The sequence below is a fragment of the Pectinophora gossypiella genome, chromosome 7 (assembly GCF_024362695.1).
Source record: "Pectinophora gossypiella chromosome 7, ilPecGoss1.1, whole genome shotgun sequence".
Classification (NCBI taxonomy): Eukaryota; Metazoa; Arthropoda; class Insecta; order Lepidoptera; family Gelechiidae; genus Pectinophora; species Pectinophora gossypiella.
In genome coordinates this window covers 11,969,950-11,996,897 of record NC_065410.1, presented here as the reverse complement: position 1 = coordinate 11,996,897, position 26,948 = coordinate 11,969,950, and the positions used below count along the sequence as shown (strand labels likewise).

General features: G+C 38.8%; 1 protein-coding gene across 4 annotated transcripts; it reads left to right on the top strand.

The window, feature by feature from the left end:
• The first annotated feature begins 200 nt into the window (after positions 1–200).
• LOC126368363 (mitogen-activated protein kinase kinase kinase 15) lies at positions 201–26,948 on the top strand. Of its 4 annotated transcripts, XM_050012291.1 has the most exons (26): positions 202–378; positions 463–668; positions 1,385–1,579; positions 3,094–3,263; positions 4,192–4,470; positions 5,732–5,902; positions 6,312–6,424; positions 6,883–7,084; positions 7,434–7,545; positions 8,789–8,958; positions 9,761–9,941; positions 10,641–10,841; positions 11,286–11,436; positions 11,996–12,210; positions 12,636–12,731; positions 13,044–13,183; positions 13,891–14,037; positions 17,018–17,113; positions 18,942–19,035; positions 19,910–20,092; positions 20,834–21,098; positions 21,449–21,596; positions 21,894–22,010; positions 22,538–22,714; positions 23,976–24,109; positions 25,067–26,948. In XM_050012291.1, coding segments are annotated over exons 1-26 (4,011 nt in total). In that variant the 5' UTR covers positions 202–332; the 3' UTR covers positions 25,069–26,948. The 4 variants fall into 4 exon arrangements, with proteins under 4 accessions (XP_049868246.1, XP_049868247.1, XP_049868248.1 ...); XM_050012289.1 differs by lacking the exon at positions 25,067–26,948 and having other exon boundaries at positions 201–378; positions 22,544–22,714; positions 23,976–24,485; XM_050012288.1 differs by lacking the exon at positions 25,067–26,948 and having other exon boundaries at positions 23,976–24,485.

Here is a 26,948-nt window from a genome sequence, read left to right as displayed (position 1 = left end):
TCTGCCATTACATTATATTTTTGAATAATTATGTACCCGAGGCAATGCGAAAATAGATAGTTATCACGTTAAGTCTGTACAGCGCCATCTATATATTTTTTTTGAGGAACGTAGGCTGGAAAATGCTTCACTGATTAACCAAGCCGATTATTATCCGGTAGTTTACGGTTTCGGATCGCGGTCTCGCGACTCGCCGTCGCATATTGCACTTCCCTATTTTGTTAAATAACGAGTGCTTGTTGTTGGTTGTCTAATTTTTGTTCAACAAACTGCGTAAAACCACTGTGAAATGTGTTTTAATGGGATTTACATGAGTGATTATACAATATAAAATGATAACCTTCGGCGGTGGCAACAGTTCTGCGTTGGAAGATTCAGGTTCGGTGTTATTTTAGTTGTTTTGTGACCATCGTACTTTTGCACTCAACTTATTTACAAGTTTTGATATCGTTTTGTTTTCAGGCGAAGTAAGAAGTATATGTGAAAGTGTATGTAGTGATGGCTCGAATGCTACGGTGCAGGCTGGCTCGAATAACGCGCGGCCACGGATGGATATTGCCTGTGTTTTGGATGTCACCCAAACTACCAACCTAGCTCATAGAAAGAGGGCTCTAGAAGAAGTTCGCCTAGCCTCTGAGCTGGTCAATGCTAATTTGCATCATATACCAGTGAGTGTTTGTCCTTTATGTGATTGAAGGTTTGGATCCAAGTAGGTTTTGTTAGCGGAGAACATTAAATTCATACTAGGTTAAGGTTAAGTGAAACATTTGTAATATTAGGTATATCAAAGATATTTATTCACCAAATACCAAAGATAAATAATAATTTGTTAAACATGGGATTTACATGAGTGATTATACAATATATGCCCTGTTTATGTGCCTGAAAATATCAATTTGGTCTATGATAAATTCTTTACATTAAGTACTTTTAAGATGATTGGTTCTGCAGCATAATGCTTTGTACCAGACAATTATAGAGAATATATATTTTCTAAAATTTTTAATGAGGCTTTAAACACCCTGAGTGATCATGCCAGCCTCATAGAGATGCTTTCATGTACTTACCCCTTTGGCAAAGGATTGGTCAATCAGACAATATAAAATAAAAGCCTTACATGATAGTGGAAATAACACCATAAGAGTGAAAAACAGTTCTCACTTTTGAATTCTGGGCACATTCCAACAATATATGGTGAAGGTCATTGGTCCTCTGACGAACATTGCCCAAAGATGAGGATTTTATGTGATGTTTAGCGTGATGTTGAAACATATTGATTGTGGCTGCAAGTTATCTTTGATTGTCTTGTGGCTCTGTCCACCTCATTAGGGATTATGGGCGTGAGTATGTTGGTAATGTTTGAATTGTAATAATATTTTTTCAGTTTGAAAAATTGGACTTTGGGGAGACAAATGTATTAGATACATTTTACAATGCAGATGTAGCACTAGTGGACTTAAGCCTGCAACTCCAACAGAGTTCTCTACTCTACCATCTTGGGGTGCGTGAGAGTTTTGACATGAAAGAGAATGTTCTTCTGTACAATGATATTGAACCCGATGCAACACTTCGGCTGAAGGTAATCAGATTTTAAACATTTCTATGTACACAAACAGCTTAATATGTTCATTAGACATTTTCTGGAGTATGCTCTATACATACCTCTCTGGTCTAACAGTGGGACGTATATAGAGTGTTTAAAAAGGGCCGTTTTTCCAAACACAATAGTTGCACAATGGGGTTTGGTCAAAAGGACATTTGGTCTTATGACTGACACTCCAAAAGTGGCAAATTACCAAATGTGGCTGTGAGTTTTATAGTGACAAGTTGGGGTTTTGCCTACCCTATAATGTAGAATATATTCTTCAGTGCTTAGTCTTGAAGAATTCTGTTAATAGTATTAGTCAAGAGATGCAATAATGTTGGATGGCCTTGGATGTAGATCTCTCAATAGCTAGTACCTACTATCAATTTGTCAATTGCCCTGTGCTCAATCATCTGACACCTTATACCTTATTCAATTACTGGCAGACATTTTTACTATTGTAAGATGCAGACACGCTATTATATCCAATTTTCCTTCTCTGTACAAGAAGGTAGTTTCCTACTAGTCAAATCAGTTACTTTTTACTTAAAGTCAAAACACGAAATTACTATGGAATTTGTTTAAAAAAGTAACATGACGTCATAGAAAAACGTGGCAAAATGTCGCACTTATTATTACATATTCATTTATTTAAATTCATAAATAAGTTCAATAGAAAAAAAACAAAATGTTTTATGACACCTTTAGATATGTCTTTATTTAGTAATCAGAATTTCATAATTTATCTTCGACCATGGAAACTACCCAATTATCTGTCACCAACAACACTGAGATTTTAGTCAGCACAAGTTCAAGTAAAAAAGACCAAAAAGTAACTTGTCAATCTCATACATTTTATTCGATTATTCTGTCGTTTTTTGTAAATCAATTGTTGAATTCATTTCACATATGCCCCTATTACTTATGTTCAGTGTAAAAAGAACCACAACTCATACACTTTATAAAATAAAAAAACTGATAGCTATATAGCTTTAGTATTGGATTTCAAATAAAACTTTTCAGTGGTAGATAACAAACAACCTGAGACAATAGTTTAACAATGGGGTTTGGATTTAAAAAGATCATTCAGTCTTACAACTTTAATATTCAATATTCTTTATTTGCATACTATGATGGTGTACAAGTTTGTAAGTTACATATTATTATATTCATTATGGGTCTATCACCTTAACCTTTTAATTTATTTTAGATTTGTCCCGCAAATGCTATCTATATCTTACCTATTTATTTATAGTCATATTTATTTATTGCATGTCACAAAAAAATAAAAGTGGTACAAGTGGTACTACAGACACCTCCTAATGACAGGTATAACTTAAAATAAAATTAGATGGTGTGTGCTCCAGCAAAATTAGTGGTGTGATTCCAATCAGGACCAATGTGAATGTATTTAAACTACATGTAAACGTAAACAAGCTTCTTCCATTTATTATTGGGAGTTGAGTCAGCTCCTTGCCCTATGTGCTAATATTTTTGAATGATTTCAGATATCACTTCCGAATTTCCTGTTTGTGTCATACAAGTTGACAGATGCTGGTACTTGTGTCACAACCAATCCAGCGGCTACCAAGTTCAAAGGAGAAGAAGCTGCTGATCCTAAACAACACCTCACACTGCGATTGAAAAATATACTCCAAGATGTTGAAGTTCAAACCAAGTAAGCCAACAAATAACTACAAATATTTGAAAAAGTTTGTGCATGCAGGAGTTCGAATTAAAGTGACAATGTAAAATAAAAAATAGCTCATCTCAGAAATGATCTCCACTCAATCAGAGAGATACGAGTCAAACTCCATTGTGTAAAGAAACTTCACACACAGCTGAAGTTCTTAAAGATTTTCTTGTATATATTATGTTTAGTTAGGAATGTGATAACACGAGTCCCGCGGCCCGTGCTAAGCACGTGTCAGTGCATTATGCTGAGGGAGATCCTTTTTTTTTTATTTTGTAGTTCAGGCGTGTAGCAATGTGTAATTCAGGTGATTGATGTACAGGGTGTTAGTGACATCGTAACGAAAACTTTGAGGCATGATTCAGACCATGATTCTGAGTTGATATCAAGTGGATTTTTCCGTCGCAAAAGTATAGAACTGAAAATAATTTAAAATTCTCATGAATTATTCGACAGGTCATTCCACTTGATATCGACTCAAAATGATGGTCTGAACCATCCCCCTCAGTATTTGTTACAATGTCTAAAACTAGCAAAATCATGAATTTTGCGACGGAAAATTCCACTTGATATTAACTCAGAATCATGGTTTGGATCATCCCCCTCAGTATTCGTTACAATGTCACTGTATCTTTAATTATTTTTGTCTTATTGTTTTTTAAGTAAACTTGAGTTTGTCAATGTGGCGTCCAATATGGAAATAAATGTTGTTTTCTTTCTGATATCAATTAAAAATGTCACAATAAATTCACAGTTTCGGACCCACTGTGCGATACGGACCTACCAACTTACAATTTTAAGTGCATCTACTATTCTTCTAAGACCCTCCTGATTTTTCGGACAATAGTTGATTACCATACTTTATGAAGATATTAAATTTTCCTCTATTCACCAATGCCTTAATTACTTTCAGAGCGCATCTCCAAGAGAAATTCCTGTCGGACCTTCGCAAAGCCCGGGAGATATACAGTGGCCAGGAGTTGTCCAACGTCCTCCACGCAATGAGACGGAGACTGGACGACCCAGCAGTGCTGTCTGGAGACACAATCCTCAATATGCTGATATCCTACAGAGAGATACAGGATTATGACGCCATTGTGCAAGTCGTTGATGACTTGAAAACTATCATGAACCGGAAGAACTATGTTAACATGCCCATTATACGGTTCATGTATGCGTTCGCTATGAATAGGTAAGGTTGATTTTTTTATTATGATAATCTATTTTTTTAGTCAATTACATCTGTATCATAGATACCTGAACAGCCTAACGTCTTACACTCGGGTATAGGCCTCCTCTCAATCAACCAGAGAGGATGGAGCATACACCATACTGCTCCACTGCAGGAAAGTGATACCTACATTCATTTTAAAAACTTGTATACTAAAATATTGATTGTTAGTTGTAGCACCATCAAAAAACATGACAACCTCCGTGGTCCAGTGGTTGAGCGTTGGGCTCACGATCCGGAGGTCCCGGGTTCCAAACCCGGTGGGGACATATCACAAAAATCACTTTGTGATCCCTAGTTTGGTTAGGACATTACAGGCTGATCTCCTGATTGTCCGAAAGTAAGATGATCCGTGCTTCGGAAGGCACGTTAAGCCGTTGGTCCCGGTTACTACTTACTGATCTAAGTATGTAATCGTTACATGAGTCATGTCAGGGGCCTTTGGCGGCTCAGTAATAACCCTGACACCAGGGTTGATGAGGTTGGCATTCCACCTCACAACCCATACGACAAGAAGAAGAAGATCAAAAAACATTAATTTAAAGTAAAGATCATCAATAAATAGAATAACTTATCATGCTTCAATGATATATGTAAAATGATATTGATATGTTTACATACTCAATTTCCTTTTTACGCTGAGCTTGCGCTCTACTTCACGCGCATCGGACACTTTATGAATTAGTTGGCTATATTACGCCGCGCCGGCGTCGTCGCGATCGTTGACAATCAGCATACATTTTAGACTTATCAATAAATTTTACTCATCGCCGGGATATTTGTGTCACCACACTTCAAGATGTAATTAGAACTTTGACTAACTTGTATCTACAACTGCAACTTTAGTAGCCATAGTATGCACGAATATCGCGCGCGACTAGATATCCAATAGAGTTGTTCCTTTTATCGCGCCGCGCGTCATATGCGGATAGCGTTTTGAGTTATTAACAATGATTAATATTACCGTTATCACACGACTACCGTGGTCAGTTTGTGATCCTTAGTTTGGTTAGGACATTACAAGCTGATCACCCCTTGTCTGGAAGTAAGATGATACGTACGTCGGAAGTCCCGTTAATACTTACTGATGTAAGCACGTACTCGTTACGTAAGTAATGTCAGCCTTTGGCGGCTCAATAATAACCCTGATACCAGGGTATCCACCTCACAACCCACACGATAGACGAAGACACGAGTAGGTGTAAGAGTACTTTATTCGCAGGCGCAACAAAGAAGGCGATAGAGAAAACGCTTTGAAGGTGTGTGTGAAAGCGCTAGAGAAGAAGGAGAATCGCTTCCCGGACATGCTGTGCCTTTGCGGCCGTATCTACAAGGACAAGTTCGTCGAGTCCCAGCATTCTGACAGCGAGAGCTTGCAAAATGCTATACATTGGTAAGTGACACTTGCTCAGTGATAAAGTTCAAACCGCCCTAACCGCCTAGACGTCCTAGCCAACATGCATTCGCTTTGACGCTAACGTATAATCCGCATCAATTAAGACGCGTCGCAGTTACGCATCATTCTTGACGCAAGCTGTTTATTTAATTCGGATGGCTTATATGTTACCGATTATACGTACACATGGAAATGTTTGCGACTTGGCTAGATCCTCAAATCCTTTAAAGAATGCAGCTCACTGAGTGTAGATATCAAACTACTAATGCACAAATCAATATGTTTTTTTTTTTTTGAAAACAATAAATAATAATGCGATATGAACTCAAAATGGCCACCGAAAATGACTAGTTTGAGACAATACTGGTGTATGTGTAAAATATATTTTTCTTATAATACTTTGCAGGTACAGACAAGGTTTTGAAGTGCAACCCAATGAGTACGCAGGCATCAATCTAGCGACATTATTGGTTATTGCTGGCAATGACTTCAAGAACTCACAGGAATTACAACACATCGGTAAATAAGTCGTATTAATATAATTTATAAACACCCCAGTTCTTAAACAACTTATATTATCAGTCAAAAAAATATCAAAATGTTTCACATAATTGTGGGTACATAATGTTTACACAACAAGGTTCTTAAATAACATTGCAAATAGAAGGTGCGTTGGTGCCTGTGCTAGGAAAACCTGTATTACAAGCACCAGCACCCTTATCCAGATTGTGGGTGAACATAAATAAACACAGAGGAATACCTGTTGGAATCCAATAAGTGGAAAGCCAAAGTCAACTGCAAACTGCCATTTACTTTTCTAAATACTGCACATAACGAAAGTGTTGGCATAGAATGAATAATAATACGTATAGAACGGTAACTCTGCCCCGCACCAATTTGTATCATTCTTAAAATATGAGCTAGATGGCGCTTGTCTATGACACATTGGATAAATTCTTACGCATATATTTTTCCAGGTATGGTACTCAACCATCTTATCGGGAAGAAAGGTAGTCTATCGTCTTTGAAAGACTACTGGGATGTGGCAACGTTCTTCGAGATATCCGTGTTAGCTCAGGACTATGTAAAAGCGATCCAAGCAGCCGAATGTATGTTCAAACTCAAGCCACCTAACTGGTACCTGAAGTCAACTATTGGAAACATCGAACTTATTGACAGGTAAAATATGATATGTATTCTTCTTAATTTTTTTTTAGATGACAAACATTATGAGTCAGATAGAATAAGGAGAAGAATAATGATACTTGTAACATGTATTTACATAATATGTAGTTTTGATAAACATTCTTGTAAATTTTTTACAAGATTTTTTGTAATACAGGGCTTGTAAGTTTTGATAAACAAGGCACTGATTACGTGTAATGTACTATAGATACATATAATATTCCGCGCGCAAGCTCTTGTCACCGCCTTAGATCTGTGAGCGGTAAGACAGGCGAGTGTGCTATTGACTGACTGGGTGACACTCATGTGAAATGTCAAGCTGACTCACTATTTGGTTTGACAGGTTTAGAAAGAAGAGCGAGGAGACATCGCCGGAACAGCAGATATTCTCTTTCTGGATGGAGTTCTTCGTCGAAGCTACTAAGAGCAGCTGCGACAATATTATACGTTTTCCGGTAAGTTGAAGAGTACTCTTTGGTATTTGACTTGACGTCGTACTAACGGGATTTGTATAGTGTTTTCGCAAATTGCCCAAGGTGTGCCAGACATACTGGACATTCCTTCACAATAACAGTCGTTCCCAATGCAAACGTTAGCAGCAAAAGTCTCAAGGTCTTAGGTTTGGTTTGGCTTAGATCAGAAACCTTATGGTAGCAATTCCTGACTTTTTTGCTCTGGCTAAGGGTCTGTCTTGTGATCTTCGATCATTAATTCTTTTTTTTTTACCTTTGATGGGTAATGAACTTAGCTCCAGACTTGTCCTAACGAGGCCTAAGATGGAGCGAGCTCGCCCTGAAGGTGCCTGTTCACTCTGGCCTTGAAAGCACCTGGGTTATATGCATTTGGAAATACAGAAGACAACAAAGAATTCCACTCCCTAGTAGTGCGCGTAATGAAGGACGATGCGAAGCGCTTAATTGTGCGAATAGTTGGGATATCCACCAAATAGGGATGGAACCCGGCCGTACGTCTGGAAGTCCGAATATAAAAGGGGGATGGTGGAATGAGCTCGTATAGATCGCGTGCACACTCCCCAAAGTGTAGAATACCGACATACTGGCGACTTTCGCATTACTTGGTCATAAAATCAAATCTGCCTTGATAAAATACTACTTGGTGAAATATACTGTATCTTTCTTGTCGTTCCCTCACTGCTGAGGATCGTGATTGTATGTAATCTTCCTCCACTGGATTCGGTCCTGTGCCATACCGTAGCTGATGTTGTGAACTGACGTATCTGCAATTTTTGGCGAACCTTTTGGCATCTTTTGCAATTGTTAATAAGACACAAATCACTTTAGCAAAAAAATACAGACGTCAGTTAGCAAAGTCAGCCACGATATGTACAGCTCTTTGTATAGGGCCCCCTCCCACCTGCTGTACCTGGGCCACCCACCTAATCCTTTAGCACGCTTACCCTTAATCTGGCCCAGAATAATTTGTTTCTCTAGACAGTCTTCTTCTATCGTGTGGGTTGTGAGGTGAATGACCAACCTCACCTAACCTGGTGTCAGGGGACATATTAAATCAGGGGCCAAAGGCCTCTGACATGGCTCATGTAATGACTACTTACATCAGTAAGTAGTAACCGGGACCAACGGTTAAACACACAATAGACAGACAATAGACAAAACATAGACAATACAATAGTGTAAAATAAACCTTGTAAATACTATTACACCAAAAATATGTTAAAAGGTGCTGATATTGGAAACGACTAAAGTATACATGCCATCATACGTAAACGTCAACATGGGCGCGGAACAGAAATCAGTGGAGATACTCAACCTTTGCCTGGAGTCCATCAAGGGAGAATGTCGGCAGGTCCATCGATGGCTGTTCACTTCTGACATGATTCGGACTTACAGGTTGGTAAATAAATCACATTTATATAAAAAGTACATCATCATCATCCCCTAGCATTATCCCGTTTTTCACAGGGTCCGCTTACCTAACTTGAAGACTTGACAGGTCCGGTTTTTTACAGAAGCGACTGCCTATTTGACCTTCCAACCTGCGAAGGGAAAACCAGCCCAATACAGATTATGTCACATACCTCCGAAAATACATTTCTCGGGAATGTGGGTTTCCTCACTATGTTTTCCTTCACCGCTGGGAGCGTGATAATCATTTATGATCCAAACATGAATTCGAAACACAAATTCGACGATAATTGGTTTAGGCCTGTGCTGGATTCGAACCTGCGACCTCAAAGTGAGAGGCAAGCGTTCTACCAATTGGGTTACCAGAGCTCCAAAAAAACGGCTTTATATAAAAAGTACATAATGATGACAAATATAATATAGGTAGTAGTAAGTGGAATTCCGTTTATTCCAATGGTAAACAGGCGTGATCTTATGTTTAATTGCATGTATGTATGTGTGTGTATGCTACGTCTATCGGTTGAAGCTCTAATAGATGAACTAAGTACGCACGCGTCACCGAGCTTTCTGTTAGATCAACTTGATAGATAGTGAACTGTGTCGCCGTCTATCATAATATGTATAGGTCGAGCCAACTGTGTTAGTGAAAAACTGCACTTAAGATAAATTAATAACTCATTGGTGCATGTCCGGTACTGTTTGAGAAGCAAGCCAGAGAACCTCAGGACCACAGTGATACATTCAATGTTAAGAAGTGTATATTTATCGTATGTTTCTCCTTTTCCAGTCTATACAAACGTGACGAAAGATGTCTGTTCTTGTACGTGAGTGAGAATTCTGACGACTTCCAAATCTTCCTGCCATCTGAAGGTTGTAGGGAGCGTCTACATGACTTGTTGGGGGAGTTGACAGCTGACCATGAGAAGGTTGCTGAACTGGATACTAGTGTCATGCAGGATCAACTCAAGGTATTAGAAATTAAAGAGTCAAGAGTTTTTGTATTGTATTGTATTGTAGAATTTTGTGATAGTTAAATAAAAATAAGAAATTATTTATTAAAAAAGGACGCCACACTTGTAACAATACAAAAACATCACATTTAAAACTTTACAACAACATAAGCTCACGACTATATCCCAATTGGGGTAGTCAGATGTACATCCATCTCAAGATGAACTTAGTACCCACACCTCACCGCGCTTTCTGTTACACCAACGTGATAGGCAGTGAGCCGCATTGCCGCCTATAATGTTTTTTTTACAAAATGACAAAAAAGAAAAATAATGATTTGGTTGAAATGATCATACATGATTACAATTCCTAAAAAGATAAAATGTAGTTTTTCTAAGTATTTTTTTACAATGTCTGTTTTTTTTTTTAAAGTTTAAAGCTTTATTTTTCTGCTACATAACTGCATAATCCATAGACAATTGACGGATGAACGTTGCAAAAATAAATATATAATCACTAAGTACAGGACAAAAAAAATCTTACGACTAAAATATTCCGTTTTTGTTATTTTACTTGATTAATTTTGGTGTCTGATTAATGTTAGATGTTGTTTTTTTTTATGATAAATGTTGTGTTCGCTTGTAACTAAATGTTATAATGTGCATAGCTGTAAGTGATCCATTAACTAAATAAATGTTAATTTATTTGTCATTTAGTTCGAGTACGAGCTAGACGACATTGGCAAGCGGGTCGTCCTGGGTAAAGGCACGTACGGCGTGGTGTATGCCGCGCGCGACCTCAACACTCAGGTGCGGATTGCCGTGAAGGAGATCCCTGAGAAGAACCTGGGCGACGTCCAGCCTCTACATGAAGAAATCTTATTGCATTCTCAGTTGAGACACAGGAATATTGTCCAGGTATGATAATTGTTGTGTTTCGAAAAGAAAAATGATAGATTTACAATTACCATAACATAACCATAGAATAAGGAATAATACTACGTATAGAATAGCAACTCTCCGCTCCCCACCTGAAGGCTGAGCTAGTCTTAATTAAAGCACATAATAACGGGTTCTTACCGCGTTTAAAAGGGGATATGAGACTCCCGATATTTCGACACTGTTGCAAGTGCCATGATCACGGGATGACTCGAAAATATCGGGAGTCTCATATGCCCATTTAAACGCGGTAAGGACCCGCTATTATGTGCTTTGATTATGATAATAACCGCGTAAACTTAAAACAATGTATGAGCTAGTCTTACCTAGTTTTTTACAGAAGCGACTGCCTGTTTGACCTTCCAATCTGCGAAGGGAAAACCAGCCCAATACGGGCCTCTGATTTGTTGTATATTTTTTCAGTACTTGGGTTCGATATCTGAAGACAACTACTTCAAGATATTCATGGAGCAAGTCCCTGGAGGATCGCTATCAGCTCTGCTTCGCTCCAAATGGGGACCGCTCAAAGAAAACGAAGCTACCATCGCCTATTACACTAAACAGATACTAGAAGGTTTGTAATGTCTTATTTCACATAAAATAACACAAAACATAACCTCACGTAGTCGTGAGGTCATCAATCGTTTCATATACGTTTCGTTTTATATACTTATAAATGGAATTCGGTTTTTAGGTGATTTTTGTGGTGTATCAAAATAGTAGTAAGTAGGAACTCCGTAGTAGAATATGTAGTCGTTACATGAACCATATCAGGGGCCTTTGGCGGCTCAGTAATAATCCTGACACCAGGGTGGATGAGGTTGGTATTCCACCACACAACCCACATGATAAGAAGAAGAAGTAGAATTCCGTCGTCTCTGCCTACCTCGACGAGAAATAGGCGTGATCTTGTATGTAATGTTAGATAGAAAATAATCGATCAGCCTAATCTCGACTTATACACCACTATGCTGATGAACGTTTCAGCACTGGCTGCTGTACTTAGATCTTATTCTTACCGCGCACTGAAGCTCTTGTAAAATGTTGTTCAAATTGAAGTATATTCACTAATTGTTCCGAACTAGTCGACTAGATGATAGATAGTGAGTTAAATTTTTTGTATTTTGTTCCAGGTCTAAAATATCTCCACGACCAGAAAATAGTTCATCGCGATATAAAGGGCGATAACGTGCTAGTGAACACTTACAGCGGTGTCGTCAAGATATCAGACTTCGGAACGTCGAAGCGATTGGCCGGATTGTGTCCTTCTACCGAGACGTTTGCTGGAACTCTTCAGTATATGGCTCCCGAAGTCATAGATAAAGGACAGAGAGGATATGGCGCTCCTGTGAGTACTAGTATGTTGGTTTAACAGAAAGCTCGGTGAGGTGTTGGTACTTAATACACCTTGCGATGGATGTACCCCTGACTACCCCAATTGGGATATGGCTCACGCTTATGTTATATTATGTCGTAAGGATTGCAAGGTCGATGACTGCTCTCACCAACCCTGGTGCCAGAATTATTATTGAGCCGCCATTAGCCCCTGACATGGTTCATGTAACAAGTAAAGTAAGTAGTAGCTGGGACCAACGGCTTAAGCCTTCCCAAACACGGAATCATCTTGTTTTCCAGATAATCAGGATTGCAACCAGTAATGTCCTAACCAAACAAGGGCCAACTTTTAGTTAGACGTTTCCCCAGACGGAATCGAACCCAGCACCTACACTGTATGGATTGAATTGATAAAGATCATGTTGCTTTAATTTACAGGCAGACATCTGGTCTTTGGGTTGCACGGTGGTGGAAATGGCAACAGGCAAACCTCCGTTCATTGAACTGGGATCGCCCCAAGCAGCTGTGTTTAAGGTAACTTGTAATTTCACCTTCTACTTCACATCTCCATAGATATGAAACATTCTTTATCTTATTTTTAATTTGGAACCATTATATATGGGTAGAGGCCTCGTGGAGTGCGTGCAAATAACTATAGAATTGGTATTTTTTGCTTAAGAAAGAAGATTCCAGTAATCTTCGGGTTTCTGGAAGGAATTAAGTTACACGCTTAAGGAACCACTTTATAGTACATGCGGAAAATAGACATTTATGTGCGATGTATGTACCTCTGAAACCTCTGTACCTTGGAAAATAGTCGTGAGCTCATGTTCTTGTTCATTTTAGGTGGGCTACTACAAAATGCACCCAGAAATACCTAGTGAGTTGTCAGTGAAAGCGAAAAACTTCATCATTCGATGCTTCAAACCGGAACCCGAGGAACGAGCCACGGCCGCTGAGTTGTTGGAAGACTCCTTCCTATGCGAGTTAGTATCAATGTCATATTTTATTATCAAAGTGTAAAATATGCTGTATTACAAAAGCGTTATCATCCTATATAAGTCCGACTGTTGCTGGGCTCAGGTCTTCAACGATTGTTATAGTACATTCACGTTAGCACACAGCCTAAATATATATGTCCCACTGCTGTGCACAAGAGTTTAATCTACTGTTAAAATGACAAATGACCCCACCACAGGTTGGTGGAGAAATTCCCGAAATCGGTCCAGTCCAGAAAAGTTCATTTTGTAAATTGACCCGAATGGGAATCTAACAAGAGACCTCAGGTTTTTCAGCCACACGGGATCCTGGTGAGAAACTTCCACAACACTACAGCTAAAACTGCGGTGTGGCGCTGCTGCTAGTGTTTTGGACCATTGGACCACCGGGTTCTTTACTTGTCCATGCGATTTTTTCAATTTATAACGTCACTGTACCGATGTCCCAAGTGATCAAGATCTAGCCGTTACACAATGGAGATTATTATTATATTTACTTTATAATTATTTATACTAGAGAGGGCTCGAACCGATGTAGCCCGAATGGCTACTGCGACCTAGCTAGCTCTATTGTGACCAAATCCCTACATATATTTAAAACTCCTCCTCTAGACCAATCCGTTCGATTAGATCAAGCGTCTTTTTGGGAGGAAGCTCTAAGCTATTTACCTTACATGTCGACATTATATCCACAGAAAGAAAAAGTCTTCCAACCGTTTGGGTAGTAACGTTGACTACAGCCGAAGCATATCCGTGCCCGCTGACAAGGTCAGACCCAACCCACAGAAGAAGATCTCTGAACCGTGCATGCCTGGTAACCTGCCTAGCTCGCCCGATACCGAGTAAGTTTGTTTGATAGTTGGTTTCTAGAGCCATGTGGTCGTTGATGGTTTCAAACAGCGTACATTTATAAAATTATTTTAAGAAAACTTTCTTTCGTAGCTGTGTTTTATTGAAGTAACATGACATGCAGTCACTACCGCAATATCTTCCAGGATATCTCGTGGGATGTCTGTTTGTGTGTATTCTGGTGATCGGTCTAAAATCGAATGCCATTCTTTATGTCTTTTATAATTTATTTAGTGACGATATGCATAATAGTTCTGTGCTTCGGAAGACACGTTAAGCCGTTGGTCCCGGTTACTACTTACTGATGTAAGTATGTATTCGTTACATGAGCCATGTCAGGGGCCTTTGGCGGCTCAGTAATGACGCTGACACATCACACTCACACGATATGAAGATAGTTCTGTTTTGGCTACGAATAACTGAATGTCATTAAAGATACAAATTGTAACACAGACAAAAAAGACAAAAAAATATTGTTAGAATTGTTCCGTGATTATGAAGTAAAAATGTATTACTCGTAGAATAATTTAAAAGCGAATCTACGCTATTTGAAACAAGACTCAACGCCCACAAGGCTCTGCATTGTAGAGTTTTGTTTCTAAAAGCACTAAAGATGCTGTTACTAGAGTAGTGACATAAACGCATGGAATTTAGTACTCAAAATTTTGATATTTTTTTTACACTATCCGTCGATTTTAATCCACATAATGCATGGCTTCCCTCCATTTGGTTTTATTCAAAATTTCCCTCTGAAGTAAAGTAACATTATCGCATTGTGTGATGTTTGCCATGTCATCAACGTCATACATTACTTTGGTGTTTGGAAAACGTTTTGAACGATAAGAGCTAACGCCAAAGATTAGTTACAAAAATAGATATTACACGTATTTCAAAAATGTCAACTAGTTTTGTTTATAGCGTTGACAATGAGGTACTTTCCAGGCTCCGTTCCCCGAATATAATTTATAGATGGCGCTGTCCAGATTTTACGTGATAATCACGTATTTTCTCATTACATAGTTAATCGTAAATAAAATGCAATAGCAGAAGCATGTATAAAAATAGTCTTTGCTTGATATTTGGGTCATTGCTTCTCTTTATTTGATCAGTGTAATGGGTGGAATATGAATAATAATGGGTGGAATATGTATTGTAAATCCTCGGTGTTATAAAAAGGGTCGTCATTTATACCCAAAAACAAAGATAAAAGATGCATCTGTTATCCATGAAATCAGAAGGTTAAACGAAGGGATTTTTTACAGCGCCATCCATTTTTTTGGAACGTAGCCTCCCTCATTGCGTATAGATTTTTTAGTTTATGAATTTGTCTAGTTGCGTCGAGTTATGTAAGTTTGATATGACAAACATTTGCTTTTTATAAAACATTTTTTTTTTTGAGTGTGATGAGTAACTTTACTGCACGTTATATTTGCTATTAGTAAAATGTTTTGCTTTAGCTCTTATCGTAAAACCTGTGCTGTTATACTAAACCTATACAGTCCTATTAGACTGTATTACTTGAACTCAATTGGCTACTAAATTTATGAATTAATTATGCGGATATAAAAATGTAAGAAATTACATACCTACATACAGATCTTGATAACCTTCTTTTTGGAAGTCGGTTAAAAACAAGTCCAACCTTTGGCTAATAGTATTTCTTGACATAGCTATATGTTATCAGCTATACAACACGATCAGTGATGTGCAGTTCTCGGGTATGTTTCCAGATTCGGAATGTTCCTGGCAGTAAAAAAGACTCAAAACTCATGTAAAAAGAGCTTTATTACCTAACTTTTAGGTAGATAAGACCAGAGTACAAGAAATAATAATTTGAAAAAGAAAAGCAGCCAATGTCCTTACTCATCATCACCAGCCCATTAACGTCCCCACTGCTGGGGCACGGGCCTTCCCTATGGATGGATAGGGAGATGTGCGGATTGGTGGTTATTAACGACTGCTAATGCAGCCGGGACCAACGGCTTAACGTGCCTTCCGAAGCACGGAGGAGCTCGAGATGAAAACTTTTTTTTTATTGTGGTCACCCTTCCTATGACCGGCCTTTGCGAAAGTTGCTTAACTTCAACAATCGCAGACCGAGCGCGTTTACCGCTGCGCCACCGAGCTCCTCCTTATGTCCTTACTATTAAAGAGTATTTTCAACGGGAACATTCCCACTTTGGGAAAATTCCAGGGAATGGTACATTATTGAACACGATACAACAGTACTGGCGCAGAAGAATTATATGTTGTTTTATTTTAAGTATCTAATAATAACAGGTCACACTATTTTGGATTGCTGGAAAACTAATTTACTTCTCATAAGTACAAACTAATCTAGTTGTTTTACACAGTGCAAGCTACTGGTTGCTAGCTGCTGACAGTTTTGACTTTCGACTTCATACAAAAGTCAATTATCCGCTGGATCACTAGCTAGGCTTGAAAGCGGTAGATTATGTTACCGGTATGAAATCCATCATCACCATCATCATCAATTTAAGAGCCACGCTCTTGTCGGTGCAGCATTTTCGCGGCGGTGGTATGAATTTACGGTACCAATTTCCAATTGGTCCGTCAATCGCTACAGTAATTATTCCGTAACCGTTTGATTTTAAATTACGGTACCGAATCTAGGAACTTAATTAAAAAAAAATATATGTACTGTGCAATTGGAAATCAGTAATTATAATAACGGTAGTAATTAATTTGCCGGTATCATAACGGTAGCGTAAGGTTACTTATACCTTAACCGCTTTCAAGTTCTGCTTATGACAGCAACTCGCAATATTGTTCACACAACAAAACTGACTCACACGCTCACTCGACTTTAGTAGCTAGGCAATCCAACTTTCACTGTCTAAGCTAAACCAGTCAAAAAGTAGTATTTTACCAATCCAGCAGTCCACAGCAGTTGATAACACATTATGTTAACATTTGTCGATTGCTTTGCACATAAGTGTGTGTTTGTGGTAGGGTGAAAACGATCCGTTCGAACCCCACCATTACGCGGACTGCCTCGTCGATGCTATCGCCGATACTGATATGCCCACCGGACTTGTCAAACAGCAGGTAAACACCATTTTGTATGGCCGGCAATTGAAGGGGTTACAGCTCTTTACATTATTTGCGTTCTTCCGTGGTTCGTATGCGTTTGACAGCTGTCAAAATAAACCGCTTTTTTCCTGTCTTTTGCACTAGACGGTCACTTTATATTTCTGTTCTACCCCCGCGCGGCGCGAATTATACCGAGGGCTTCGACCAATAGCCGTACGACGTTGATCGATTTATCTATTTGTTGTTTGAAGCCCTCGATATACGTCGCGTCACGGTTGCTGTGCCGCGTGGGTTGTCGTAACGTAAAATGAAATGGGTTATGAAAATGGTAATATTGATAGAAAAAATATACCTTATTTCACATTACGACTAAGTTCTACTCTAAACCTCTAATGTAAGCGAATAAAATCGAAAACATACAACGCAAAAAGAGTTACTATTATAGTAAAGAGTATACTGTACTAGCTCAACTTTCATTGCCGACTGTACACAGCACAAGTATTCACGTCAATTCTACACGATTCTCGAAGACTTTGGCTTTACTTATTTCTTGCATCGTATAGAAAAATCAATAGGCACTTTAATTCAAATTCAGATACCTGTGTCTTGTTGCTTAGTCTACATTTAGATATTGCTTTAATTATACTAAGTTTTATAAGAAGCTTTAGATTTCCAACAGCACAGATCTTGCCATTTCATAGAATGATATATTTCTTTCGAAAATGCTGAGACTGAGTAAACATAATTGAGTATTACATAATATATCATCCTATGAAACCAGCAATTACCATCACATCATGACACCTAGTATTATGATAATCACGCCTTATACACCTTTTATTAAAACAAATAGTCTTTTCATATACCTGTGACTAACGCTTATACGTAATAAAGTCTCTTTAACCTGAATAGTCTATCACTTATGCAACTTCAATCCTTCTCCTTCAATTTTCGGTTTGATATATGAGAAACCTGATATGAAGACTCAAAATAAAGACACATAGATTAAATTCATTGTTGTAATGTACGTTCAAATATTTAGTAATTACATGCGTAGAAACTCACAAAGAGCCGTGGTACCTCAGTTGGAAGAACTTCACTGGGACGTCACAGTTCAAATCCTGGTATGCACCGAAACGAATGATATCTTTGTTACAGATAAACTTGCCTGTACGGTCACGAGTACTAATATGTATACACTTTGAAACCATGTCACATTTAACTTTTTGACAAATGAAACCGTAAGTCTCATTAAATGTCAAATATGATAGTGCGACAGGGTTCTAAAGTGGGTATATGATATTGCTCATGACTGTACTGTCTGTTTTCTTTGTACGTATATACCTTTTTTCTGTTTTATTGTGTACAAATAAATGATTGCACAGTGTTATGCTTTTCTGGCTCTATGCGCAACAAGTATCAATAATGATTTTTTTTCTCAATAAAGTTGAGACGCCAATGCGCCCCTGGTGCTATAATACAGATACTTTTGTATCTAGTTTCGGCACCAGTCTCACAAAATAATATTTTTATTGTTCTTCTTACTTTCTGTACTTTAATTATGTTTTGTGAGAAAAAATATTTTATTTTTATTAATCAATCAATCAATCAATCAATCAATCAAAAATACTTAATTGCACAACGGCATAACATACATATATACATACGAAAAAAAATATATATAATATTCTTCAGGAAAAATTTGCACCCAGTAATTTAGAAGGGATTCTTGCATTTCACTACAGATTTCTCATATATCTAACACAATTTCTAAAATTAAAAGCTTTGTATGTAAATGGCAACATTCGAAGGTTCCAGAATATTAACTTGTTTTTGTTTGTAGCACAATGCCGAACACTCCATCGACGGATGAAATGGACAGCAGCGACACTATACTGAATAGACGAAGTTCTTCTGGAGGCCTACTCTCTCCTGAGGTATGTACTTTTGTAATGACCACTCATTTAAATTAGTCATCATAGGTAACATAAAGTGTTTATTTCTGTAGCACTCATCCGAGCTTAGGAAAATTCATAAAGACGAATTAACATAACAACATAATATTATGTGACGAGTAAATCCATTTATTTTTCATTGTTTCTGTATATATACAGTGTTAGTGACATCGTCTTCTTATCGTGTGGGTTGTGACCCCTAGCCAAGGTTGATGAGGTTGGTATTCCACCTGGATAGGATTGGCTAGGGGACCTTAAGCTGGATATATGATCCACGCAGGATATTTTATTTTTGTCTGCCATACGCAATAATAATAATAATCAACCCTTGTGTCAGGGTTATTATTGAGCCGCCAAAGGCCCCTGACATGGCTCATGAAACGACTACATACATCAGTAAGTAGTAACCGGGACCAACGTTTTAACGTGCCTTCCGAATCATCTTATTTTCGGACAATCAGGTGATCAGCCTGTAATGTCCTAACTAGAGATCAGAAAGTGATTTTTGTGATATGTCCCCACCGGGATTCGAACCCGGGGCTCCGGATCTTGAGCCCAACGCTCAACCACTGGACCACAGAGGCCGTGGTCCAGGAGTTTCCGTCGCATAATTCATGAACATTTTAGTGTTTTTAATTATTCTCAGTTCCATACGTTTGCGACGGAAAATTCCACTTAATATCGACTCACAATCGTGGTCTGAATCGTCCCTCAAAGTATTCGTCACGATGTCACTAACTCCCTGTTGTTGTGTTGAAGTCGAAGCCACGTATTGATACTGTGCGTGAAAATAAGGCCTGCATAGCCCCAAGCTGCAAAAAAGGTGTCATATTACTATGATATATTTAATTCACAGGTGGACATGACAAACGTGCCCCGTTCATCGATAGACGTGGAACACGACGGGTTCTACTTACTGAAGAAAGATTCGCAGCGCCGTCTCACTCTTTCGCGCGTGTTAGAGCAGGACAGTGAGAAAATATGCTCCAAATGGATGCTGAGTGTCCAGCAGGACTTCGGGAACACTGTTCTTACCATGGTAAATATTGCCTACTATCCAACATAATTAAATACTCAGTCGCGTCGCTTCTTCTGTGTAGCAGTAGTACATTATTGTAACATAACTTAAGCTCACGACTATATTTCCAAGTTGGAGTAGTCATGAATCATGATGAATGAAGTACCCACACCTACTCTTCATCGAGTTTTGTCTTAGCCCCACGTGAAGGTGGTGAGCCGTATCGCCGTCTATAATAGAGCCAATGAGGATAAAAACCAGAAGCTTCAAATGTTGACAGTTCTCCATACTGTTCAACTAAAATTCGTGATAAATTGCTATAAAATGTGGAGCAACGTACACTCCACGTTCCAAGTTTTCTTGTTTCCGAACTGAGAGAATAAATATAACACTATGATTTTTGCAGTTAAACGCTGCACAAAAGGTTATAATGTAAAAATATAAAAAAATCAATGTGTTTGTTTAATCAAATAGTATGGGGAACTGTCAAAGAACACTCAACACCTGATGGGCATTGTGTTAGTGAAAATCCTTTTCAGTACCCCATAATGATAGGCACAGTCAATAGTCGTTTGTTCGGCCTTTAAAGTTTGGCCTTTCAAGTTTGTCACAACTAAATGGAAACTTCCACACTACGTAGGTAGAGCGTTATGATGGTAAATGCTCCATACACCATACCCTCTCCGATAGAATGAGGCGAGGCCTACGCTCAGTAGTAGAACGTATATTTCCTTTGTATTATAACGGAACCAATCCTTCCAGAACCATCTCGAAACCCTCCGCCGCGCACTCAAAGACTACATAATGGATCAGAACAGAAACGTCATAGAGCAAGCTATAACTTCCCTAAAGGAGGAATTAGACTTTGATGCCAACGCGATAAACGAGCTACATTCAGCCATATACATGTTTCAAGAAGCGGTGAATGTTGTGTTGAGGATGCATAGTATCAAGCCACACTGGATGTTCGCGCTTGACAACCTCGTCAGGAATGCGGTTCAAGCCGCCATTACTGTTTTATCTCCTGGTAAGTTTTGTACCATAGATAATTCCAATAGATAGAGTACACGGGAGTTAAAAAGGCCACATCAGAGCAATTCCTTTAAAAAAGCAATATTGCTATATGACATTTGATTGCATTGCGCACTTACTTTTATATGCGCAAATGTCAAATTGCAACATTGCTTTTTTAGATGAATGAGAGATTTTTCTTCCTCTTCCCGCCCTACCACTGACACCCGCATAATAAACCTTTTTCATAAGCCTACTTTCATTAATTCCCTTTACATGTCTGAACCTTCAGGACATTCCTTTGTCGATTCTCGTCACTACATTAAATCACTGAATTCAATGTTGTTTTTTATTTGAATATTCCAGAGCTAGGCGCGAACCTAGCGGGCGAATCCCGACGCGGCGGTGGCGTGGGCGCTAACGGTAACCAGGACAACGCGACGCCCTCCGCACTGTCCACCGCCACTTCCACACGTGACCACACGCTGCACCAACTGCGCCAGGAGAACCACAAGTTAGTTTCAGTTGTGTCTTAGGATTAAACTTTCTTGCAGCTTCTTTTCGCCGGCTATACAGTTTGTGAGAAGCTGCAGTAGTTTTAGGCGAGACGTTCGTTCTGTAAAAATTGTCGATTCAAAGTGTAACTATGTTACCTATTGAATAAGGATAGTTTTGAATTTGAAACCACATCTGGCAGAACATCATAGCACTTTCCTATGCTTCTATCCTTTTCTGTTACACAGAACCGTTATTTGCTAGAGCAATGTTATATAACTATATACAAGTCTAATAATATGTCAATATGTTTTAGGCTTCACCAAGAGCTATTGGAAAGCTATCAACAATATCAAGCCCTATTACGACAAATGCTTGAGGAGCAGAGAATGCAAACACAATTATTGCGTGAAATGGTCGACAATAAAGTTCGGTGAGTGTAAATAGCTACATAGAAACCTGTATTCACTGTTTGTGGGATATGAGCTCGAAAAAGTAAAGTTTTAATCGAAATAACAGTAAGGTAGCGCGCAGACTGACTGTGACTGACTTACGCGCATAAATTCTCATTCCTACCTTGTGCCGCAAAACGCGTAAGTGCGAGCGAGACAGATAGACTGCGTGTTACTCGGGATAAGTCGGCGCCTGATACGAATTGGCGCAGGACGGAGAGTTACCGTTCTATACGTACATAACATAAACAGCCTATATACGTCCCACTGCTGGGTACAGGCCCCCCCTCAATCAACCGGAGGGGATACGGAGCATACTCCACCACGCACATACCTATTATTCTGTATTTTATCATCAGCTATATCGGGGGCCTTTGTCAGTTTAACAATGATTGACACCTCGTGTGATGACTTCTTCTGGTCTGGTCTTATGGCCCCTGATAATGAACCCTTAGGTGTCAACCTTAGAAAGTACTAATTACAGCCAATATTTCGATACCTTTCACAGGAGCAGATCCCCAACGGAATCCGAGTTAGACCCGGAGCTGTACGGGCCGCTGCGCGAGTGGGTGTCGTCCCGCGGCGTGCCGGCGGCGGCGGCGCGCGCGCTGGCTGCGCACGAGTTCACGCTCACGGACCTGCTGCGGCACGCGCAGCGGGAGGACATCTCCAGGCTCAACCTCAAGTTCGTATCGACATACTCAATACTCAATAGCTGATTGCGTTCCATGTAGTCTAATGGGGTGTTACATATTCATAAGAGCTAAAACATGGACCCTGCTAGGCACAGCAACGTGGAAGGGAAAATAGCAAACATTACATGCTATTATTCATTAGTAAGGCTGTGTATTGTGGTACGAATGAAGATGTAGGGCATGTATTGAGAAATGTATGCTTAAACGGTTCGAACATGTACAGTCATGAGCAATATCATGTATCCACTTTAGAACCCTGTCGCACTATCATACGTATTTGACGTTTAATGAGACTTACGGTTTAATTATTCAAAAAAGTTAATGTGACATGGTTTCCAAGTGTATACATGTTAGTACTCGTGACCGTAGAAGAGAATGGAAGAAAGAAGACTAACGATTAATGAAACGGATGAAAGATTTATGAAGTGGATGTACGGAGCTTTTAAAGAAAGCCCAGGTTATGAGTACTCTAAACCAGCTGCATTTCTGTTCCGAACCAGATACCATGTATATTTTATCATATTGTGATGAAAGTTGAAAAAGCGAAAGTGATATGTAACTGGAATTGACCTACCCAATGGCAAATATATGTCGTCTTATGTTTGTTAAAAAGGCTATAAATACAATAACTCATATTTACTGTGTCTTTTGCACTATAAACTTGTGTAAGAGTAAAAAAATACGCAGCACTGGCGCCACTGTATGATTTCGTGCCCGTTGCTGTGGAGACCTTTTGGTAGCTGGGGCAGACACCACAATCCTCATTTCAGAGTTAGGTCGCAGGTTCAGGGAAAACACGGGTAACTCACGCTTCGGTCCGTTCTTGGAGCAAAGGTTGGCCGTTGCTGTTCAGCGCGGTAATACGGCGAGCGTTATGGCCACCTTTGCATCGGGAATAATCAGGGGCGGATTATTTAATGACTTAAGTTTATAATCATCATCATCATCAGCCCATTAACGTCCCCACTGCTGGGTCACGGGCCTTCCCTATGGATGGATAGGGAGATCGGGCCTTAAACCATCATGCGGGCATAGTGTGGATTAATGGTTATTAATGACAGCTAATGCAGCCGGGACCAACGGCTTAACGTGGAGGAGCTCGAGACGGAAACTTTTTTTTTTGTGGTCTTCCATCCTATGACCGACCTTTGCGAAAGTTGCTTAACTTCAACAATCGCAGACCGAGCGCGTTTACCGCCACCGACCTCTTCAGTTTATATATAAAGTATTTATAACCATACGTAATTTCAGACTAGGCGTAGAATTGCGACTATGGCGCGCGATTCTCGACCACCGGCTACAGGCGTCCCCTAACCTTCGGCGCACAAGCAGCACAGAAACAGACGTCGACACAAACTCCTTGGTCGTCGTCGAGTGCCAACGATGTAAGTCGACCAGCTCCCCAAATACTTCTAAATGCTCGAATAATCCTACAGTAGTCATAAGGGACGGTGATGATACCGTCGCCGAGTATTACGGCGATAATGGGATTGTCAACCTCTGACTATTACGCGGATGGTGCACTCTGCAGTAGGGCTTCGGTTTTGGATTGGTCGGGGTTGCAGTCAAGTTTATTATCTAAGTTTTTTCGGAGGGATTAGTCACATTGGAATCTACGAGCTTATGGTAAATAATAGAAAGTTGTCACATCTATGTAATCATTAACTTGAAACTGAATATTTCTTGTCAAACCATTCTCAGCATAGAGATGTATATGTATACGTATGTATATTAAAACCTAACATTTGTTTTCGAATAATATATATACAGGGTGTTAGTGACATCGTAACGAATACTCAGGGGGATGATTCACGCCATGATTCTGAGTTAATATCAAGTGGAATTTTTCGTCGCAAAATTCATGTTTTTTTTTTAATTATTTTCAATTCTATACTTTTGCGATGAAAAAATCCACTTGATATTAACTCAGAATAATCAGCTGAATCATCCCCCTCAGTATTCGTTACGATGTCACTTACACCCCTCACAAGTACATACGGTAGCCATACAAGTAGGTATGGGTGTTAGTGACACCGTAACGAATACTGAGGGGGGTGGTTCAGACCATGATTCTGAGTTGATATCAAGTGGAATTTTCAGTCTGAATATTCCTGAAAATTTTTGTGTTTTTTTAAATTATTTTATTTTCCATACTTTTGCGACGGAAAATTCCACTTGATATCATCACAGAATCATGGCCTCAATCACCCCTCAAAGTTTTCGTTACGATGTCACTAACACCCTGTATTATGTCTGATTGGAAAGCCGTTTCATTACTTAAAACAACTTGTGCTAAACAACTTGATAAATGTTTTTAACATTTTAATGTTTTGTCCTTTTAGGAATACCGAAGAAATGCGGGGATATACGGTTTTTGATAAATAATTGCACTTACAAATGTGTTATCTTTGTTATTAGCAAACTATAATATCATTAACAAATGCTTCCTGTGTGTCTAACTCACGTTTTTATAACTTGACTGTGACTCGGCAGATCCGTTCCATATAACATATGATAAGCAATTTAATGGCAATATCACGTAGGATTTTAGATATAACATGTTGGTACAAAATTTTACTTAATTACTAATGCAATACTGAGGCATGTGTATAGGGATGTAGTTCAAATATTGAGCTGAATATATGTCTGTGATGTGTCTGTGAGTTTAAAGAAACCGGAACTAACCTCAACTGTCAAACCTCAGGTTAGGTTAGCGAACCCTGTGAAAAAAACGGGATAACGCCAGACAGATAATGATGGGTTTTAATCGCATGAATACCTAGTGTAAAAAAATAAAAAGTTCCACAGACTTTTATAGCACCCTACATAAATGCACTATAATATACAAACGCATACTTTGCATAGCGCCATGCTTGATTTGCTCTAATATTTGCTTGAAGCCTAGAGTGTATCATCCACAGTTTAAAAAAAATGTAAATATAATTTTGGAATCGTATTAAAATAACTTTTTATAATAAATTACGTTTGTTACTAGTCTATTGTAAATATTATTTTGTTGTTTAAAAAACGTTTATAATGTAGTAAGCAATAATCGTTGAAGAATTGGGGTCTAGAGTACGAATTAATCGAGTCGACTAACAAATCGTAGAGAACTAAAATTCGTTAAGTTGGCAGTAGTGCTCCATACTCCCTCCGGTTGATCGAGGGGAGGCCTGTGCCCAGAAGTAGAACGTATACAGGGTGTTTGTGACATCGTAACGAAACTGAGAGGGATGATTACGCTCATGATTCTAAGTTAATTTCAAGTGGAATTTCCCGTCGCAAAATTCATGTTCTTTTTGTTTTTTTAATTATTCTCAGTTCTATATTTTTGCGACGGAAAATTCCACTTGATATCAGAATCATGGTCTAAATAATCCCGCAAAGTTTTCGTTACGAGGTCACTAACACCCTGTATAGGCTATTTATGTCATTTTATGGTAGTAGTTTGTTAAAAATGTTAAAGTAATCAATGATTGTTAATTCGTTTTTTAGAAATTGTATTAATGATAGCGAAAGAAACGCTTCGTCTGCCTTTGCACAAAATGCTGTATTGTGGTGCTAATAATTTGTGATGGAATATTATAATAAAGAGTGCCTTAGATCGACAAGCCTTATATGGGTTTGAACCCGACATTATCATGTAAAAATCGAAAGTAACGGGATGTTATAATGAATATAAATATATATATATAATGTAACTGTTAAACACGAGAGAATGTCATATAATATTATATACTATTTTCGTAATATCGCTATCGTATAAACTAAAGTTAAGCGCATTGATATATAAGTACCGTAGATAAAGTGTGTCATACAAAAATACGACGAAAACTAGACGCTCACTTTGTTATACATTTAAAAAAATCTTCAAAATTACGTAGGTACGGTCGTCGTCTTAGCATCTTTAGCGCGAGGTGATTCGTATCGCGGCCGGGTTATACAAACCCGCATGTTGCCAGTTCGTAGCCTAATCACAGAGCATGCATCGTTATTTCTCAAACTTTTCGTCCCAATTTTTGAGCGCTCATATATCGTCATCAATCAATACTAAAGCGTCATACCATTATGAATGAAACGTCAATGACCCAGGGTATCTGGTCCGTGTCCGTGAAAGTGTTAATATAACAGAACATTGGACAAATACACAAACATGTTGGAGCTGGTCTCATAATAAAATAAGCAATTCATTTAGAAAGATGCTATATCGTTGTTGCCAATTTA